The 22,743-nt window shown below is 34.6% G+C and overlaps 1 protein-coding gene across 3 annotated transcripts in view; it reads left to right on the forward strand.

Annotated features, from left to right (window-relative positions):
* The first annotated feature begins 3,623 nt into the window (after positions 1-3,623).
* LOC131162440 (biotin--protein ligase 2-like) overlaps positions 3,624-22,743 on the forward strand; it is a 31,109-nt gene continuing 11,989 nt past the window's right edge. For 2 of the 3 annotated variants that reach the window (XM_058118902.1, XM_058118903.1), the window contains exons 1-6: positions 3,624-3,806; positions 3,972-4,239; positions 4,318-4,379; positions 4,457-4,605; positions 9,109-9,229; positions 9,470-9,625. In XM_058118902.1, coding sequence (XP_057974885.1) covers positions 3,674-3,806; positions 3,972-4,239; positions 4,318-4,379; positions 4,457-4,605; positions 9,109-9,229; positions 9,470-9,625 — 889 coding nt within the window. In that variant the 5' untranslated portion in view covers positions 3,624-3,673. Of the gene's footprint in view, positions 3,807-3,971; positions 4,240-4,307; positions 4,380-4,456; positions 4,606-9,108; positions 9,230-9,469; positions 9,626-22,743 lie in introns of those variants that run through there. The other variant, XM_058118904.1, reaches the window with a different exon arrangement.

A 22,743-nucleotide genomic window follows, 5' to 3' on the forward strand; every position in this document is an offset into this window, starting at 1 on the left:
ATTCAAAAGCAATTTCATTATTATTATTATTATTATTATGCCGAACATGATGATTGATAAGGTACATGAATATATGTTATGACCTGTTGAATTGATTTATCCTAACAATTGAATTTGTTGACTACGTTGTTTTCTTGATTTACAAACCATAGCTTGTGTTATCATTTTTATATGACCCTAAGGTAAGTTTATTTAATTCTCATTCATGATAACTTAGATAGAAAACTCGAGAGGAAAATATTGTTATTATTTATTTACTTACTTAATAGTTATAAAGTAAGGTAATTGTCAACAAGATAACTAAGGGTCAGCTGGGTCAATAAATTTTGTTGATGGGGCACTCAATTCAATATCTATTAAATCTTAGATTAAAACTTCATGAGATTTGAAAGCTTAGTGTATATAACTTTCTTTAATTGCTAAAATGATTTGTTTGAGACTGTTATATATTTCTACAATTGCAATATTGTAGACGATCATTGCATGTTTGAGCACAAGAAAGGTTACTATGGTATAATCTATTGTTGCATAAGAAACATGCAATGTAATGGAATAAGATGAAGTTCTTTGATAAAGTAACCAAGAGTTATTATTATTATTAGTAGTATTATTATTATTTTATATAATCAATTGAAACTATTTTTTGTTTGTGAAGATTCTTTATTTGTGAAGATTTTTTAATCACTGTGTCATTTTTATTTAAAGAGTAAATTTATAGTCGAAATTATTTTCATCAGTTACCATCGAGGTTTTAGTATGTAAGTTATCAATCTCTATTTTAATGAATTGACTAATGATAAGGATGTGTAGTCCCAAATCAGTATGACATATTGTTGGAGGACCTAATATTCTCATATGCCTTTGTAGTTAGGGGACTCATTGAAAATTACTAGAATATTGGAATATTGTAAGTAGCATATGAAATACAAAAGAAAGCATATGCTATTAAAGGATTCACCTTGAACATTATTACATGTTTCCACTTCTTTGATATGAATTTCATAATAAAATAAAAATAGAGGTGATAGTGTATCATGGTCTAAATATGATAATATCATTATAAGTTTATTGCAATTAATAAATTATTCTCATTTTGATATAACTTGTGTAGTTTATAAACTATGTAAATATAATCAATATCTTAATTGAGGCTATTAAGATATTTAAGAGATGTCATGGATTATGGTCTAACATGTGTGTATTGGATTTCTTGTGTTAGGGTTGCAATAATGATAACTGAATCTTTGATTCAGATGAGATAAAATCCACTAGTGGTTATGTCTTTGCCCTATGAGGGGTATTGTGTCATGGAAATCATCCATACAGATTTGTATGACTCAATCTACACGGAGTTTGAGTTTTGTTGTCTTGGAAATGGTAGAAATTAGAGCTAAATGGCCAAGAAATTTCTTAATAGATATCCCTTTGTGGATGAAACCAAATCCAAATATGTCTATGCATTTTGATTAACAAGTTGCGATAGATTGTGTAAATAATAAAATTTATTATGGAACAAACAGGCATATACACCTAAGACATAATGTTGTAGAGAAGTTGCCGAGTGGGGGAGTAATATCCTTGGATTATGTGAGATTAGAGATAAATTTATCATATCTTTTGACTAAAACACTAGGTAGAAAGCTAGTGTGTGACTTATTGATGGGAATGAAGCTTATGCCTAAACCAAAGGTCAAAGATGATAGTAACCTAACCTATGTGATTGGAGATCTCTTGGGTTCATCCAAGGGTCAAAGATGATGGTAATCTAACTTACATGATTGTAGATCTCATAAAGTAGGTTCATATGGGTAATAATAAATCATCGATTGACCTAGCATGCACTATCATTATTTTATAAATGTTAATTCCTATGGTGAGGATAGTGTAAAACTATGATATGTGAAGTTGAACACTTGACACTTGCTCTTAATGAATTTTGTAGCTCTTATAAATGTTGTGCTTAATTGCAGTGCATGCTTGATGGGTTCACCTATATTAGTATGGTGTGGGGTCGTTCCTCTTTAATCTTTGGTAGAATTGTTATAACACTTATTAAAACTAGGTGAGGTGCATCGCCTACTTGTGCGAATGTGCATTAAACAACTAAGCTTAAGATTATAATGTAGATGGTAAGCTTATTTAACTTAAAATAGTTAAACTTAAAATGTAAATTATGGTTCATAAAAACTTAATGCTTCACCATATTTTTGCGGGTCAAGACGTATGTGCCAAGGCACTAGATAAGATGTGCTATATTCTAGTTGGCTAATTAGATATTCTATAGTCATTTGAAATAAAGGGGGATTGTTGATATTTTATGTAAAGGTATTTCAAAAGCCTTTAATTCTCTAATGATATTTTAAATATTTTATGCAATTTTATTAATCATTATAAAACATTTCTAGATGTTGTTGTTAATCATTTTTTATTTATTTATTTTTTTACCGTTTTTCCATTTTGTGACCATTTTACGGCTGCTTTATGATAGTTTTGTTACCAATTTTAAATTAATTGTTTATATATATATATATATATATGTATATCAAGATAGAGATATATAAAAGGTACTTGCTAGTGCTTTTTCTTCCTAACGAATTATTCTATCTAAAATTTTTATTATTGTTGGTCCGATTGGTGGTTTCTTTCCTATGATCATTTATACATGCTAGGGTTAACTGAGTCGTGCTATTCTTGTCTAATGATTGGTGAGTGCAAATCAATTGGAAGGGTTGTTGTATTCCGGGGTAGATGCCAATGTACCTTTTGCACAATATTAGAGGGACAAAATCTCACCTAAAGGTAGTGCTATGCATGACTCAATTGATAATTTTTCTCAATTTATTTTCTGCATTCTGTTTCAAATTCATTTTTTGAACAACATATAGTTCATTGAACAAAAATCATTATAGGGAGAATAATGATGATAATCAACTAGTTAAACCAAGCATAGGTTAATGACATTAATGCACGGTAGTAAATAAATTAAATTATGGACATGAAAGTTGAAAATAAAAAATAGAAACTAAAAGTTATAAACTAGCAACATACCTAATTCATATTTTTAATACTAAAGTAAATTAAAAATATAATTAAATTCATATTCATTTTTGTCCTTAAATCAAAATAATAGTTAAGAAAATATCAAAATAATAAAAATATAAAAGAATTAAACTAAAAATATTATATGTTTGATTATTATATTTTTAAAATCCCTTTTTAGCATTCTAGAACAATCCTATTGCATGAAAAAATAAATAAATAAATTATTTTATTTAATTACTATAATTTTAAACTTCCCATGTTTTAAGAAAAATCCTATTGCACAAAAAATTAAAAAACAGTTAAAATATTTCGATGAATTGATTTTTTCCTAATTTTATAAAGTTAATGAAAATTTAATTTTAATTTATATTTTAAATTCACATAATTATTTTAATTAAAAATTAATATATTAAATAAATGATAATTACAAAAGTTAATTTTAAATATTTAAGTATTGTGTAAGAGCTTGTTACAATAATAGAAAATCACATAATTAATTTTTATTTTTTGCTAAAAACTTAACAATAAAAAAAATACGTATTTACGTGATTATAAAAATAAAAAATAAAAAATAGAAAGGCAGGAAACAGCTTTTTCAGTTTTCAGAGTTGCTCTGCTATGTTGATGCTTAATGAAGTCCTTGGTTCTTTCACTCGTTTCACTCGCTGCAAAGCCTTTTCAGCGCTCGCTCTCCTCTCTCTCTCTCTGCACACCAAGCCCCAAGAAGCCTTTTGATCTCTCTCCGTCAGATGCAAAAGCCGAAGGTTTGATCTCCGCTCTCTGAATTTTTTTTTTTTCACATTGTCTTGTGACTACGCTTCATTTGGCTGTCGAGAAAAACTTGGAGGAGAAAATGTCGCGAAAAGCTTTGATTTTTCATTGTTTGAGCTTAATAGACTCCGTGAATTTTATCTGTTGTTCTGTTTCAGTGATGGATTGCACCTCTTCTTGTACGCTGGTTTTATGTGGAAAATCATCAGTTGAGACTGAAATTGCTAAATCTTTGAAGAGCAATAGCAGTCTAAAACTTCCAGACAATGGCGAGATTTCAATCCTTTTGCATTCGGAGACTGTAAAACCTTGCGAAGAGGAGTCTTTTCAGTTTGAATTGTTCATGAGTTCTCTTTTAACGACTTGCTTTGGAAGGTTTCTTATTTGGTCTCCGCGCTTGCCGTCAACGCACGATGTTGTTTCTCAGTAAGTATTAAGACATTAAACTTTCATATAATTTAGCATGATTTTGTAGATATTAAAATGTCGTTTAGTTTTCAACAGCAATTTTTGTGAGCTTCCAATCGGCGCAGTCTGTGTTGCTGATGTTCAGTTCAAAGGCCGAGGTTTGAATGCGCATGTGAAATTTGTTGTTTGTTGCAGTTGGATGTAGTGTTTCGTAATTAAATATACTGTTCTGTAGGCAGATCAAAGAATCCGTGGGAATCTCCAGCTGGTTGTCTTATGTTTTCTTTTACAATACAAATGGAGGACGGACGGATTGTGCCTCTTTTGCAGTATGTGGTGTCTCTTGCAATTACTGAAGCAATAAAAGATGTTTGTGATTCAAATGTAAGTGTTGTGACTTGTGTGTTTTATTTTATTTTTTATTAAGCATATAAGCACGTGATTTGGGGTTGAGCTTTTTTCCTTCTTTTAAGTTATAAAAATATGATAACTGAGAAGTAATGGATGGAAAGAAGCTTCTTATATTTGATGTCTTTTGTTGATGCTGATATCAGGAGAAAATAAAAAAAAATTGAACAAGCGAGATGAATTTAAGATATGGAATCAATTACGGTTTGTTAGATGTTTATGGAAATTGACATGCCATTATTGAATTTTAGATAGTTATTGTCATAAATAAGCTGTCATAGAAAATGGATTTTGGCCACCATCAACACAACCCTAATCTAGTTAATATGTTTTTGTAATTCAAGATGCAATGTAAAATATAATAGTGGCATTCTAGTCAATGGGTTTATCACGCCCAAATCTAACCTTTGCAAAGATATTTTTCCTCAATAATAGATGGCATCCTTTCCCACCTTAAAACAATCATTAAATTGAAAGAAGCACGGATTTCCTAGCCATTGACCTATTGAAGTACTACGACTGTGTCTCTAGTGCCATGAATTCTCATTGCTGCCATCACTAGCTTGATGAATTAATAATACAAATGTGAACTTTTAAAGAACATTGCCATACTATTAGCTTCTAGTAAAAAATATTACTATAATAATCAATATCATCAAATTTTTATATGGTAAGTATGACAATTATGTGGTTCTTAATATGTATTGACTAGCTTTTTGAATATCCTATTTCTTTATTTTTCTATTCAAACTTTGTTTCTAAGACAGTTAGCTTTTGTTCTTTCTTATGATCCCATTTTGTGTTGGATTGTGTTTCTAGTTGGAGGCAAAATGGTGTGAATACTTTTTCTTATGTTCAAATCTTAAGCTTGCCTTTTTCAAATTGAAATCTCAAACTTGTCTAATGGTTGAACAAAATAGCATCTGGTATTCATTTATGCCAATTGGTATGAGTTTTTAAACTATTGGTGGTCTTGTCATAAATTTGTTAACAATGCATTGAATCTTTTTGTTGGAGATTTTTACAGGCTAACAATTGCGTCATAATTTGAAACATATCATTGCCTTTTCTTTTTGGTTCAGTTTGGGTTATTTTGAAAGGGTGCTTTTCTTGAAGTCTTTAAGAGATGAGAGGGTTCCACATGGAGGGTGACAGGCGTGAATGGCCTTGAGCCAGTGTGCAGTGTCCATATATTGCCGTATATGTGCATTTTTGAGGCTTTCACATGGTATTTGTTGTCAAGATTCTCGAGAATTGAGACCCTTAGTAAATTTTTTTGTGGAGTGTAGATTTCATGGTGTTCTATACACTGCTAAACCATGTAAAATATGTTGTATTCTTCTTTGTTTATCTCATTTATTTTCTATGTGCTTTGTGTGTGTTTGTGCATATCCCTACAAGTTGTCTTCACAACAATTGATATTAGAGAACTAGGTTTGTGCTAGTGTTTTGCTAGGGTTTTGCATCTAACATCCAAGCAATGATGAGTAGGGTGAAGACTAAGTTCACAAGTTCAATGGAAAGGGGAACTTCAACTTGCACTAGTTATAGGTAAAATAAATTTGTTGGCTAAGGTGTACAAGGCACCGAAAGAAACCATAGAAAATGCTATAACTAGAAGAATTTGTGTTAGTGCCATCTGGTTGAGTCTAGTGGATTGAGTCTTCTACATGGGATGATAGAGGAGACGAATGTTATCTTGATGAAATTGGAGAGCTTGTGTATCACAAAAAGCAGCGACAACAAGGTATTGCTAAAGAAGGCAATACCCACTCATGTATGCATGGGGGTGGAGATGTGCGTTAGCATATGAATTAATCTAATCAATATTAGTTCATCAATAATTTGCTTTATCTTGATGTAGAGATTGAAGATGAAAATAAGGCGTTGATGCTGCAATACTCTCTTCTAAGTTCCGACTTTGTTTGATCACAAGTTATACAATATTGCTCCACAGGAAGCAAACCTTGTCCTTCGAAGATATTTTTGAAGTCCTTACTCCTTAGTTTGACAAGGTTAAAGAAAATTCAATGAAGAGGACTGTAAACCAAAAGGCATGGTTGCCAAGGTGAACATAGGAGAGGAGATTTTTTTTTGGGGGGGGTGTGTAGGTCTTGATGTATAGAGGATAAAATGGAGAAAGTAGAGGATGAAAGGAAGGAGAGGAAAGAGAACGGAGAAGAAGAAGTTGAAAGAGAGAGACAATCTTGAAAGAGAGAGAATGAGAGAGATACAGTTGTGACGATACAATTATTCATTCAAAAATTAAATTACTGTTACATCGTAAGCCTATATTTATGGGCAACCAATAAAGTAAACCTATCAAAAATTTCAAAATAACCCCAAAGCAATCAAAAATTATAAAAGAACCCTAAAATTCCCGGAAATAAGCTAATACCCCAAATTAATAATTAAACCTATGCCTTTATAAAACTGTTTAAAATGCAGAAAAATATGTTTTCCATCAAGGGGAATAAGAAGGGTGAATTGAGGTCTAAGTCATGGGCCAAGAAACTAGGATGCTTCCGTGCAAGCAGAAGGGGTACCTTAAGCTGGATTGACCTCTATAGAAGAAAGAAGAAGATAGGAAGGACAAGGATCAGCGGCTAAGCTTAATTAGTGTGGAAATAGATAGCTGAGATGATGAGGACATCACAATGGTTTCTTTATGTAACGGTTCTTTCCATGATATCTATGTCATGGGTTTGATATGTTCTTTTTACTGTTGTTCCAAAGGGAGTGGTTTGATACCAATAGGGAGTTGCAATTGAGGGTTGGTAATAATTGGGGATGATTATTCTTGACCTATCATTAGGGTTGGTATTATTAAATTAAAAATGTTCGATGTTTGACAAAATGTTTCAGAGTTGAAGAAGAATTTGTCCTTCTCTTGATTATTTATAAAATAGTATATGGGCTTTTAGCAGCACTAGACACTGAAGAAGGTGTAAAAGGCTGCTATGGTTGTGTAAATGGAATGATAATAATTTTGTATTTACTAATGGAAAATATAGTTTTTTGGTAGTGCAACAACCAATCGCTAATACAAATGAATCTATGCCTCAACATATGCATTTTAGACATGAATCAACGAGGAGCAATGGAACAGTCTGAGAGTTGCCTCATCAATGTGTATTCTATTAATGTTAACTCTTCCATGAAAATGAGTGGTCTTGTGGTAGAATTTAGTATTGCTGTCTCTTCAGCAAGCTACAAAGCCCTGGATTTCTGATTCTAGGAAATCTCTTCCTTGATCAATAGATCTTGAGTACAGGGATAACCTTTCCTCCAATCCCATGAGCCTTTAAAATTAGCCTTCCCTTCTTTGACATCCAACTCCTTTATCTTACTCAGCCTAGATCCACATATGATCATGCTCCTTGCAGCTAGATAGAGGGGATATGGCTAAAGGAAAAAGTCCTGGTCTGAACATATGTGGTTGAAAGAAGGAGCTTTGATTAATGGTGATGGAACAATTATAATGTAGATGGCTCTCCTAGCTTGTCTTGCTAGGATATTGAAGCTGTGCAAAGATGATGTGAAGAAGCAGGGATTTTTGGGGGGAGGTGGAAATCAGAGTTACTTATCTGTAATTATCTCTAGATGGGGAAAGCACAGGCCATATTCTGCTGTATGGTAACTCTGCATGGGAAATTTGGAGCCTGATTTGGCAGCAATTCAAGGTTTTCTGGCTGACGCAACACATCCTCTTTTCTTCTTGGTTGTAAGTTCAGGGGTTATGATCAGACTTGTTAGATTGATAAAAGGTTTTGGGATCTAGCGCCTTCATGCATTTTCTGGTGCATTTGAAGGGCAGCAGCGAAGCTTGCAACTGGAAGGAGGGACTACACAAAAATTGATGGATGTGATTATGAATTTACTATTTTTGTTTGGAGCTCTGGGAATATTTCTCCTAATCCCTTTAATGAAATATTTTTAAATTCTTAAGAAAGTTCTTGAAGCATTTAGCCCTCCTACTCTAAAGAGATGCGATGTTATAAACCATGCCCTAAAGCTTCTTAGACAGGCTTTAAGTTCTGAGAAAAGGTTCCGACAACCACCTTTTGACTGATAAACAAAAGAAAATAATGGAAAATCTCTAAACTTACAGTTTGAAGAATATGCATGACAACTTATATTTGAAATAAATCAAGTATGTTGAAGCATTTAGCTTTGTTTACTCTAAGCATGGTAGTAATAATATTGATAATTATTTGTCAAGTTTCATCTATGATAATGAAAGTTTGGTTTTTGTTCTTTGTTCTCAAATTAAGCATCCTATCATGATTTCAAAATTAACCATTCATACATTATTTTGTTAAAGTTGTTGACCAGAGTTTGTGTAACATGGAAAAGACTGAACTATTTTGTGTTTTTGCTGTTATTGTCAGAACATGCACCCCATGTATGCTTGTTTTTAGTTCTTGATTTAAAGTTTGTATTATTGATAACCTCATTGTGAGAACATCTTCTGTTCAGGGCTTGCCGCATCTTGATGTTAGAATAAAGTGGCCCAATGATTTGTACCTAAATGGCCTTAAAATTGGTGGAATTCTATGCACATCAACATACAAATCAAAGAAGTTTAATGTCAGTGCTGGTAAATCAACTTGTTCTTCAGTCCTTTTGTAGCCAATCATAATTCCACATCCCTACTTGGCAAGATTGATTTTCTTTTGAGCCTTTCTTCCTTCCAAATATTCAATTAGAGTTATAACTGCTCAATTATAGTTTTAACCACTACATTCTTTTTTGTCCACTGGTTTCCTGTCTCTCATTATGGGAAGGCAACATATAAATTTATATAGTAGTGACGAATAATTATATTATGCTTTTGCAGGTATAGGACTGAATGTTGATAATGAGAAGCCAACAACATGCTTGAATGCAGTAATGCGAGAATTCTCTTCTGTTGCTTACAGTTTTAGAAGAGAAGATATTATCGCATCCTTCTTTAATAAGTTCGAGAATTTTTTTCATCTTTTCATAAATCAAGGTGAATTAATGTCCTATAAGCAATTTATGTGTTTACAAGTGGGAGTGATGACATTGCAATTGTCTAATATGTTAGTTGCCTTGTTGTATTGAAACTTTTGTCGTTAGATTTCACATTCAGCTAGGAAATTTGATGCTTTTCGTGGATGTTCACATTCCTCATGCCTGGGTTAATTGCATACACTTACAGCATTTACATGAATTATTATTTTGGAGAGACTGAGAAGGGAAATGTGAAACCATAACTATGGATGGTAAATTTCTATATTGTTGGTGGAAGAAGCATATGCAATTAAATAAAGTTCTTTTATCTATGTATAGTTTTAACGGTGTTGTGTAAATTTGGAAGACCTAATCACAACAATAAGTCCCCCCCCACCAGGTTATAATATATACGTATATACATATATTCATAATACCCTCACTAATTAGTTACTGAACCTTAACAGTTACTAACATAGGTAATAACACTAAATAAGCAATAATCAATAACACTCCCCCTTAAGCTGGAGTATAGATATCATATGCTCCTAGCTTGTAGAAAATGATTAAACCTAAAAATATTCGAACTTCATGATAGTTTCAGTGAGCTTTTGTACAAGTTTTTTTGAGAAAAAATGATAGTCTTCTTCGATATGCTTCGTTCTCATGGAAGATTGTATCGAATGCAATGTGAATAGCAGCCTGATTATCACACACCAACTCCATAGGCTAAGATTGTGGAAACTGAAGTTCTTCTAACATGTTCTTCAACCAATCCAATTAACATTTAGTGTATGCCATGGCCCTATATTTAGACTTAATTGCGCCACAACAATTTGTTTCATACTTTTCCACAATACTATAATATCACCAACAAACATATAGTACCTTATTGTGGATTTCCAGTCAAAGGGTGGCTGGTCTCACTCTATATATGTATAACCTTGAATATGAGCGTGAGCCCCCGGTCCTCTTCTTGATGCACCTTTGAGGTATTGTAAAAATGTTAATGACAACATCCCAGTGGCTCATTCGAGGAGAATCTAGGAATTGGCACAACACATGTTGTAAACGATACGTATGCCCGTGTGATTGTAAGGTAGTTTAACTTACCAACAAGTCTCAAGTCGTTCATGATAGCCAGAAAATCATATAATTTGTTGTTAGGGTCCATAGTTGTTTTGGTGCGTTTGGGTCCTAGTAGCTTAGTTTCATCTAAAAGATATAGAAGACACTTCCTTTGTGACAAAATGGTCCCTATATGAATATGGATACTTCTATATGAACAGCATTTTAACAGACCCAAATATTTAGTTTGAAACTTTATCTGGAGAAACCGCTTCAAGCTTCAGATATTTTGATCATCAAAATCCTATTGGCAGCAGTGGAGGCACATTGATGAAGGGCAAACCAAGCACAACCACTTTGAACCTACCAAAGAGGCACCAATGTTTACTCTCCTTGAGCAACAAGCTCGGGTGGTTGCTTCACCTTGAATATCACTGTTTAGGAAGGTGGCATTTTTGCTAAGGAGATGAACAAATGAACTGAGGCAAGTTTGATGATCGGGAGAATGTGTTAGAATAATCCAAACTGTACACTCGCGGATCCTTTGGGCAAAGAGCCGATTCATGACCTGGAAGGTCGGGGTGGCTGGTGGTTTCAGGATCTTATAGAAAATGCTTCTTTTATGAACAAGATGAGCCTGCAGAGGATTGACCTTGGTATACACCTAGGAACAACCATGCGCAGACTTATAGCAAGAAGAGATAACAGTTACCAAGTGTCATTGTCTTGTGACGCACACATCTCTTCAGCCATTGTAGTCTTCCGCCCAAAATGAGACTAGGATTTAGAGATGAAAATGGGATTAGGATTCAGAGATAAATTTAGGAACAGAAACAGTGGATAAAGTACTAACAAAGAGTAGTATGAGGATGACAAGAAATCAAAGCAGATGAAATTAGATATTGGATGCTGTATAGGTGCGTTTACCTTTGTAGACTGCACTAAGAACCGCTTGGGAAACTTGATCATAGACAAGGAAACCAAAGGTTTGATAGTGGAAGCTAGAGGAGACTCTCTTCCCTCAAGTTGCTATCATGTGTTCACCTGCAAAATAGGATGATCCAAGTGAGTAGACGGACCACAAACTAGATGAAGATGCAAGAGGATGACTGGGCAGAGATAATAGGTTAGAATTTGGAAGTCTAGGTAGAAGAAGGGACTGATCAAGAGCAGTAGGACTCCACACAATATTATGATGCAGGTTCAAAGAAGGTAATATCAGCAGAAACAAAAAGCAATGTAAGGTAGGGCTATAGTGGTGATATCCCTTTTTAGAGTACATAGGAGCCAGAAAAATAAATTTGGCAGCTCGAGGATCCAACTTATCCACCTATAGAGTTAATTGATGGACAACGAACACACCAGAATATACAAGGAGGTAATGAGACTAAAGGAGCATTTGGGAGGAGGGCAAAAAAGAGTAGAGGATGACATTGTGACTCCAAGACAGCTTGGGGACATTAATATAATACATTACTGTATGAGTGACATTAAGGATGTGTTTATTTTTCCTCTTTGACAACTCCATTTTGTTGTGGAGTGTGGGCACGAGTCGACTAATGAATCACAAGAGACTTAATCATTTAGATAGTTAACTGGGTATTGAAGTAATCCTTAGTGTTATCACTGAAGTATCTGGATAGATAAATTAAATTGAGTCTTTACCTTTAGAGCAAAAGCCCCAAAAGTTATGAAGTAACTCATAACGATCCTTTATTAAATAAGCCAAGTTATCCTTGAGTAGCCATTTACAAAAGCGAGAAAACGCTAAAACCAACTTTGAAACAACCAGCTAGGAGCCAAAAATAAGGTTTGACTAACACGAAAGGGCTTACTACCTGTTTATTTACTTGGGAAGAAAATGAAAAATGGTTATACTTTCTTGAAAAGATTCATGCTCAAGACTAGACATAGAAACTCAAAATAAGAGCCAATTATTTTAATTTGTACAATGAAGGATGGTCAAGGCGAAAATGGATTTGAAGTGGTGTGGATTTGAAGTAGTAGTAGTGCAGGCAGTAGAAGAAGATAGCAAGTTAGCAACTCATGTAGTGAAGTCTACTAGCCTCATGTCCTCCACCAATCATCTTCCTCGTCTACAAATCCTGAATGGAAATAGAGTGAGGAAAGAATGTTAAAGGAACAAGTCATGGATTTTGTAATTTTGCTAATTCACATAAGATTAAAGGAGAAGTTAGGAATATACAAGACACAAGAAAGAGAGATAGAGGAAGTAGGATTTACTGTCATCGTCTTCAAATCTTGATTGATTTTTCGTTTAGCAACATCAAATTTTCGGTGCCAAAGGGTACTTATTGTAATATTTTCAATCGGTTGTCATTACCTATTAGTTTCAGCCACTGGTGAGATCTTTTGCTCTCTTATTACTATTATTATTATTATTATTATTTCAATAGTTGGTTAGTAGTGGAGATTTTGTGTTTATGATTTTTAGGCTTAATATATGCAATTTTGTGTTTTCCATTTGCAAATCTTGGAGTATACACAATTTTTTCAAAAAGTACTATTGCACTTTTTTTTTTTTTTGATTTTAGTCTAGCTTGGATTCACACCCAAAATTGTATGCTTTAAATTTTTTTTTAAATGCATTGTGTTGTTTGTGTGGTTTCTACTGGTTGTAGCTTGTAGGATGTGATTTAGAAAATTGTCTACGTGAAATAAGTCTGCATAAAAAAAAAAAAAAAAAAATCAAAATGTGTACTTCACCTGTGTAACAAAAATTATCTTTGTACACACCGCAGGTCCTAAGCCTGGATAAAGGAGTAGGGTTGTATTAGGTAGTTGAAAACCAAGTAAAACTTCGTCAAATCTTACTATCATGAATTCTTACCAAATTCACCTAGGTCAAGGGAATAGACCAGGTCAATATACAAGGGAGAGGGCTAATAAGCTAGCACAACAAACTAAGATTAGATTAGCAACTTGGAATATAAGGACTCTTATGGGCAAAAATATGAAAATAGTGGAAATAATGTTTAGAAGGAAAATCAACCTTAATCTGCCTTCAAGAGACGAAATGGTTAGGAGAGGAAGTTAGAGAAATTGAAAAATTAGGATTTAAACTTTGATACATTGAAAAAGATAAACATAAAAATAGGGTGGGAATTATTGTAGACAAAGATCTAAAAGATAATGTAGTAAATGTTAAAATAATAGGGGATAGGATCATTAGAATCAAGATAGCTCTAGGCCTGGAAATAGTGAACGCCATTAGTATGTATGCTCCCAAATAGGCTTAGCAGAAAATCTTAAAAGACAACTTTGTGAAGATATGGATAGTATTTTACAAGGGATACCAACGTCTGAAAAGACATTCATAGGAGCTAATTTAAATGGACACATTGGAAAGGATAATATAGGCTATGAGATGATACATGGATGTCATGGATATGGAGATAAAAATGAGGCTGGTGATACAATCTTAGTTTTTTCCTTGTCTTAGGATTTGGTTGTATTGAATACTTGCTTTATAAAAAGAGAAGAACACTTAATAACTTTCAAGAGTGGAGCCAAATAGATTTCTTCTTAACTAGGAATGAGGGTCGCCTATCTTGTATAGATTATAAAGTTATTCTAGGTGAAAGTTTGGCTACACAACATAGAGTCCTAGTATTAGATATATATATATATATATATATATATATATATATATATATTATAAAAAATGGAAGAAAAAGAGTAACATAAATCAACACCAAAGGATTAGATGGAGGAGCTTGAAGGGAAATAATATAGTAAAATTCAAAGACAAAATGATTAAAGAGTGATTGGACTTGAGGGATAAGATAGATGCAAATACTCTTTAGAATAAAATGGTTGATTCTATCGTAAGAGGTTTTAGGTGAGTCCAAAGGAAGATACTTGAGTAGTAAAGAAAGTTGGTAGTGGGATCAAGAAATCCAAAAAGCTGTTAAGACAAAAAGAATTTGGTATAAAATATGGAAAAATTGTGAGAAATAGAAGATCTTAAAAAATATGAAGAGGCGAGAAAAAATGCAAAAAAAAAAAAAAAAAAAAAAAAAAAAAAAAAAACTATTAGTGAAGCTTAACATAAAGCTTATGATACTTTATAGACTAAACTAGATACAATAGAAGGAGAAAAAGACGTTAATAAACTTGTTAGAGTTAGAGAAAGAAAATGCAAAGATTTAAGTGACGTAAAATGTATAAATGATGAGAATGATAATGTCTTAACTAGAGAAGAAGGCATAAAAGAGAGGTGACGAGGATATTTTGGTAAGTTAGTTTAATGGAAATCAAAATGAAAGATTGAACTTGGAAGTGACAAATGAGGAGAAGATTAAAAATTTGAGATTTATTCACAAAATTAGAGTTCTTGAAGTTAAAATGACATTAAAAAAAGATGAAAAATGGGAAATCTATAGGACTAGATAGAATACCAATTGAAGTTTGGAAATGTGTAGGGGATGAAGAAAATATGTGGTTAAATAATCTATTCAACATTTTTATAAAAACCAAGAAAATGCTAGAAGAATGAAGGAAAAGTATGTTAGTACCATTATACAAAAACAAAGACGATATTTAAAACTGTAATAACTATCGCGAAATTAAGATTATGAGCCATATGATGAAATTATGGGAAAGGGTAATTGAACATAGAATAATGCTAGAAATAAGAATTTCAGAAAATCAATTTGGTTTTATGCTTGGGAGATCAACAAAAACAGTTATTTATCTTTTAAGAAGCTTAATGGAAAAAGTTTAGGGAAAAGAAAAGGGACTTGCATATGGTTTTTATTGACCTAGAGAAAGCTTATGATATAGTACCTAGGGAAGTTCTTTGGTGGGTCTCAAAAAAGAAGGGAGCTTGCAGTAGATATACTGATGTCATTAAGGATATGTATGATAGAGTAGTGACTAGCGTTACGATTGTAGGAGGGGAAATCTAGATATTTTCTAATCACAATAGGTGTACATCAAGGTTCTACTTTGAGTCCTTATCTTTTTACTTTAGTGATTGATGAACTTGGAATACTCAAAATGATATCCCTTGGTGTATGTTGTTTGCGGTGATATCGTGTTGATTGATGACAGTAGGAGTAGAGTGGAATCCAAGCTAGAACTTTGGAGAGCCACATTAGAGTTTAAATGATTTAGGATCAGTAGGAATAAGACAGAACATATGAAATGTAATTTCACTAATGTAAGGAGTAGTAGCGAAGAGAAGATTAAGATTGATAATCAAGTGATTAATAGAATAATAGCACTAATAGATTTAGATATCTTGGATCTATTATGCAAGTGGAAGGGGAAATTGAGGAAGACGTAGTACCAAGGTCTTAAATTTCGATTTTGACTCAAATTTTGAAGCTCCAAAAGTACGAAAATTTTGACGGAAATTTTGATTTCGATTTGAAAAAATAACGGAAATTAGTAGTAAAGCATGAAATTCTTTTTGAAATTTTAGAAATGGTTAATAGACATAATAATGTAAGTTTTAGGACTAATATATTGTAAGCTAAATACATCTGTGTTGTGTATGAGGTGGAAAAGTTGTAAAATAGTATGTGTTACAAACATATTTGTAAAATAATATACATTAAACATATTCAGTTAAAACAAATGCAATTCATAAATCATTTAAATATTATTTATTATACAAATAATGATAATTTAGACATGAATGGTTAAATAAAATGTTGTTGTAAGTTTATCTTTTCATATAATTTCAAAAACACTTGTAATAATCTTTCGTTTCGATAAAAATAAATAAAATAAAATTAAGAGAGAAATTTCAGTCATTCCTAAATCTCTTATTTGAATTCTAAGCATATTTTATTGTATAGTTAAAATTTTGACAAGTTTTGCTAAAATATCGAGATTTCGATAAATTTTGGATGATTCGTTGAGATTTTGACGAAAATTATGCAAGACGGAAATCGAATGCCATTTCAATTTTGAGGGTGACAGAAACCGGAAATTTCGACGAAAATTTCGACAATTTTGTGGAAATTTAAGACCATGTGTAGTACAGAGAATTAAAAAAAGTTGAGTAAAATGGAGTGCGTCAGGTGTGTTGTGTGATTGTAGAATACCTTTTAAAATTAGAAGGGATTCTATAATTGACTATAAGGCAGACTATGCTTTAGGGTTCAAAATATTGGGCAACTAAGAAACAACATGCACAAAAAGTAAAAGTTGCTAAAATGCGAATGTTAAGGTGTATGAGTGGTATAACATTAAAAGATAAGTAAAAAATGAGCATATATGCAATAATTTAGGCATAACACTGATTAAAGACAAGATAGGGAGGGGTGGCTTAGATGGTTTTGGCATTTGAAATGCAGACCTAGTAGAACACCTGTGAGGAGTGAGTTAGTTATTGTTTCTAACATGAAAAGGGGTAGGGGTAGACCTAAAATAATTTGGAATGATGTAGTCAAGAAGGATTTATAGCCCTTAATGTAATAGAGGAAAACACTCTTGATCGGGTGAATTGACGAAAAGAGCTTCATATAGCCGACCCCACCTAGTGGGACTAAAGGCTTGTTGTTGTATTCCTAATGGTATGGACCCATCAGCAATGGTAACATGATGTAAGCTTTTAGGAGGGTGGAAAAGATATTGGTTATACCTGTAAATGGTCTGTAGTGGTTGAATTTGTAACCCAAGGACTAGTGGGAGAAATGCTAGATGACAAGCAAGGTGTAGGATTACTTATTTGAGTGAGAGATGCAATGGGAAGAGAAGCTTGCTGGGATGCCTAATAATGTAGGAACTTTGAATATTCTTCCTTCAAAATGGGCTGAAGTGGAAGGAATGGAATTTATGGTGGCTGAATTGGCAACGCTGGGGATTTACTTTGAAGATTTGAATGTTGCTCAATTGTATGACCTTCTTGTCCACAATGAGTACGCTTGCATGTGGGTGCTCTATCATGTGCATCCTTTCCATTGTGACCACTTGAACCACCCTGAGTAATTCTGTAGCTATTCGGTTGAAAACCAAGACTGTCTTGTGTAACAAATGTAGTCTTCTCGGAGCTAGAGACTGAACATCAAAACTAGCTGAGGAATGGGTGCTGGAGGAAGCATGAAGAATCCGAAAATAAACATTAGCAAAGCATGGCAGCTCTCGGCTGGACTCTTTGAACTAGGGTTCCAAATCTGCTCGGACCTGAAGGTTATCTACTCCCTTTGCTTTTGAATCTCATGAAAATCGGCTGTTAGGGGTGCACAAAGTTGAGTTCCTTGTGGATGCACTTCATTTTTGCAACGTACTGACACTCCTGTATTCTTCTTGTAATTGAAAGTACTCCAAGGAGAGATCTTACATTTCCTTAATGTTATTGGAATATAACAGTTAGGCGTAATCCTAAATCTCATTGCACACGTCAAGGTGCACGCACATCTGTGCAATCTAGGGTTTTCCATAGAGTTCCAAAGGAGAAGATCAACACATCTTCTTGAAACCATTCTTCTTTCCATTTGTTGTCACATTGAACTGGTGTTCAGATTTGCCCAAGCCTGCCAAATAGATCTTAATAGCCTTAGACCACTTCACATAATTTTTTCCACCCAACTTCTCAGTGTAATTTGTGGCAACGAAGATGGAAATGTACTTTTGGGATTCATGGGCTCCGTCCCAACACACACAACCTTGACCACCAGAAAAAATCATAAACACAATGAACCGGAACAAATCACAAATGCAGCAAAATAACACTGTTTCAGGCCCTAATGAACTTAGTTACAACTGACAAACAACCTCCAGTAGTAGTTGACAGCAGTTGGCTGGTTTTCAAGGTGGTGCTAGCAATTCTCTTATGGCAGTATACATGTAGAGGATTTAGGGCTTTAGGGCTTGGTTTGACGGTGGTTGTGGCACTTAGTGTTTAGGTCTCAGGGCCATGCTGTTACCATGTTAACAGTATTGTGTAAATTGGAAGACCTAATAACAACAATAGCTCTCTCCCTCTATTTATATCCTGAGTACATCATAATGACCTTAATACCCTAATTAACTCTTTGTTATTAACATGTGTAATCATACTAAACAAACTATAAATACTGACATATCTGTTGAGAGTCTGATACACATTGATTGGGCATTGCATTCTTTGCTGCTGTTCTTTGTGACTGTAGGAGGTCAATGGTTGGAATTGGATTCACTAGGCCCCCAAAGTTCATGGTCTCAAATTCATCCTGTGCCTCCTTGTCCAACTTCCTTAATGCTAGGTGTCGGGATATCCAGCTCAGCTATAACCATTCACACATAGCAACTCTAGCATTTCTCGATATCTATTAAAACCTCAATTGAGAAAATTGAAGGGACAGAGGTCAAGTCATGGTCAATGAGCTTTATGCCAAACTGAAAATTTGTTGTGGTTGTTACTTATCAATATCAGGAAATAATTAAAGCTAGGCCTGAGGAACTATTATGAAATTTCTGCACGTTGGAGAGTTGATATTACAATATTTTTATTACTCAACTTCAAAGCGTCTTTTGGAGATGGCCTGTAGCAAGCAGTTTTATTGTGGTTCTTATGTATTAATATCAGGAAATAATTAAAGCTAGGCCTGAAGGAACTGTTACGAAATTTCTGCACATTGGAGAATTTATATTACAATATTTTTATTACTCAACTTGAAAGCATCTTTTGGAGATGTCTTCCAGCAAGCAGTTGTTGCCTAGTTATAGCTGTTGAGTGATGAATACATTCAATGTCAACAAAGACGTGCACTCAGGTTTAACAGAAAACCAAATGAATTTTTTGAGGCACCTTCAATACATGACAATATTGTAACTAAATATTTTATCAATTGCTCACAACCAGGACATTGTTGAGCAATTTTGTGTTGTTAGCTAGGCATTAATACAAAAAATATAGCCTGTTCAGTTATGGAAAACTGTTTCAAGCAAAAGGGTCACTTTGTTTCCAGTTTTCCAGCATTTATATTGAGAACTTGGAAACAACAAAAAGATGTTTTCTGACTTTCCTATATAGGTGTTTGGAAACTAAAATGAGGTGGCATTTTTGTGAATATTTGGAAAACTGAAAATGGAAAGTGAAAATTGTTTTCCACAACTAGCCTCTGCCCTTAGAATTGGAAGTGCTATTCTATATGATGAAATTGATTTTGATAGGAGATGTCGTATTTCCCTCTTCATAAATTCTTCTTTTATTAATGAAATATCTTCTTTTGTTATAAAAAAAAAAATGTTGAAATTGCTCCTCATTAATTTTCACAAAAACTTTCTGATGAATATTTTGGTAGGAAGAAGATAAAGGAGGAGTTTTGGTACTTCAACTAAGGAAGACTCGGACCTGCCTCTTTGTTTGAAGCTCTGACAGTTCGGGCTGGCCTGCAATACTTGAATTCTACAAAGAAGGAATGTCTGGCTTTCTTGCTTGGTATAAATTGCTTCACTTTGAGTTGGCTTGGCCCTTGCCTTGACAAGGCTGTTGCCCCTCCTTCTCGGCCTAGGGGGGTGGGGGAGACTAGCGTCATTACTTCCCATAGGCGAGAGGTGTGCCTAACCCACCTACCCACTCATCAATCACGGTGTTCAGCTGATTTGCACCGATAGACCCCTATTGTATTGGAATCAGGCGCCCATCTTTTTATTGTCTTTTGTCAACTAATATCTTCAATGTTTGACTCTACTCTATGTTAGAACATTTCTGTGAATGCTATTCCGATCTAAGTGGTCCCATCCTATGCTAGGAAGCATTACTCTTTTCATTCAAAATTCAAGAATACAACCAATACGATTGATTGGTTTGTGCGCTTCTCTTATTACTTTTTTGTATCCCTTTGTTCCTCAGATACAATTCGATCCTTCTATGGCAAAATCTCAATTTGTGGAAAGCCTTCGATGGCTTCCTTAAGAAAACATTTATTTGGGTATAAATGGTATCTCTTTATTCTTTTGTGATATTGACCACATTTCTGATCCCTATTTGCATTTTAGTGGGTTGGTCTAGTATGAGAAGTTGTGGGAAAGAGTATATTACAACATCTTTAATTCGTGAATTTCTAATCCTTATGCTGTGTGGAGGTAAGCATCTTCTATTCGTTGGGATAAAGCTTTTCCTTTGTAGGGGCCTTGTGCAGTAAACCCCCCTACAGGCAGTCGTCTGTTGTCATAAAGTAGTGCCCGTGAAGCTTTTGGGAAGAGGGATAGTCTTGTGTGTAAGCATAGCATTTCTGGTTGAACTCGCCTAAGTCAACTAAGAAGAACAAAACCTGATAGAAACATCTTTTTCCTTTTGGGATGGTACTTCGAGTAGTGGGTACCTCGTAGGACCTCAACCCGCCTACTTGGGTCTTGTATGGATATGTAAGAAGGGGTGCTCTGGTGTGTGTAGGGGTTGTGTTTGTTCGCGAGAATGGATTCCTCATCTAGTCAGTTTGGGGGGCGTGGGTACACTTGTGGGTTCACTCGTGCAAATTTGGATGACGGCTACGAGGGAGAAATTGAAAGGAAATTGTACCCGACTAGGGATGGGCATAAACTCATAAAGCTAGAGAGTGTAGGGATAATTGTCCAAGTCTTATTGTGATACAAAAAAGCTTCCCCACCACAGTAGGCGGGTTGGTTCCTTTGTTATCACTAGGGAGCTCTTGGCGAGGAGACCTTAGGATAAGTTGCTAAAACAAATGGGAAGGAAGGATCGACTTGTTTAGTATAATTCCGAAGAAAGGTTGTTGGCAGGAGGTGGTCTTTGGCCCCCTTCAAAAGGAAATGCGGGTAGGGCAGTGGAGGGTTTGGAAATAGGGTGGGGTCCTCCTTAAAATTCATATAAGAAAGTTCCAAACCTTTTTTCCTGTACAAGTGCTGCGTACAATTTCTGGCCAAGATGATTGGGAAAGTTCAAAGCAATTTGAGCTACTCACATCACACTAGTGGAAAGATCAAAGCAATTTGAGCTACTCACATCACAGTAGTAGTAGCGTAAAGACTGTAAGTCTAGGGGAGGCCATAACATAAGACTATTACTTTCACATCTCTTTCTCTATCTTTAGATAGAGAGAGATCTGTTGCGTGAGCAACTGACTGTGCGTTAGATGTGCTTTACTGGCCACATTCCATCTTTCCTCCTGGAGCTTATTAATCTTTTGATTTGGAAGACGGGTGATGGTTTGAAAGGAATGGTTTTTAGTATGTCTCTAGATAGGGTCCCCTACTAGTCCATCTAGCTAGTGAGTAGTTCTTTTGGGCGGGAAGTAGGCTAAGCCCTACAAGCAGGCATCTCCCACAATGCAAGCAGCGTTGTTCGCTACCACTTGAGAAGCAAAAGATTCTAGAGCCTAGGCCAAAAATACATGCATAGATAGTGGTCTAATGACAAGGGCCGATGACGGAAGCTTGGGACGGAGCCGTATGATGCGGAAGTCTCACGTATGGTTCCCTAAGAAGGGAGTGGCTACCTACTAGAGCTTTGACCAACCACCACCAGTCAATTCCGCTTTGGGGCCGCCCCTTACTCTACCATTATTATAGGGGTATGGGGTTCGAGACAAAGAAAGATGAAGGCAACATATAGTTTTTTCCTTTATACTTGGATATGTTTTTATGTGTAGAGAATGAGAATGAATCAATTGTATATCATACTCGGGTCCCTATTTAACATGTACACAGAGAATAAAATATGGAAAAATAGAAGAGGACATAACTTGCAGTTGAGATGTGGAGTTTAGCTTCGGTGGGGGGTCTCAATTTATAGCCTATAGCTTGTGGCAAGATCTCATGGTAGGTGGCAGTGGCTCACCTACCATGGTAGGTGGCCATCATTCACCAACCGTGGCCGTCGTTCACACTGTAGGGATTTCTACACTCCCCCTCAAGTTGGATCATAGATGTTGTTCATATCCAACTTGCCAATGAAATCCTCAAAGAGTTGTCGAGGTAGTCCCTTGGTGAATGTGTCTGCAATCTGCTCCTTAGTAGGGACATATGTCATGCAAATAGTTCCTTCTTCCACCTTTTCTTTAATGAAGTGTCTGTCAACTTCCACATTTTTGGTTCTGTCATGCTGGACAGGGTTGAGAGAGATACTCATAGCTGCCTTATTATCACAGT

The sequence above is a fragment of the Malania oleifera genome, chromosome 8 (assembly GCF_029873635.1).
Source record: "Malania oleifera isolate guangnan ecotype guangnan chromosome 8, ASM2987363v1, whole genome shotgun sequence".
Taxonomy (NCBI): Eukaryota; Viridiplantae; Streptophyta; class Magnoliopsida; order Santalales; family Ximeniaceae; genus Malania; species Malania oleifera.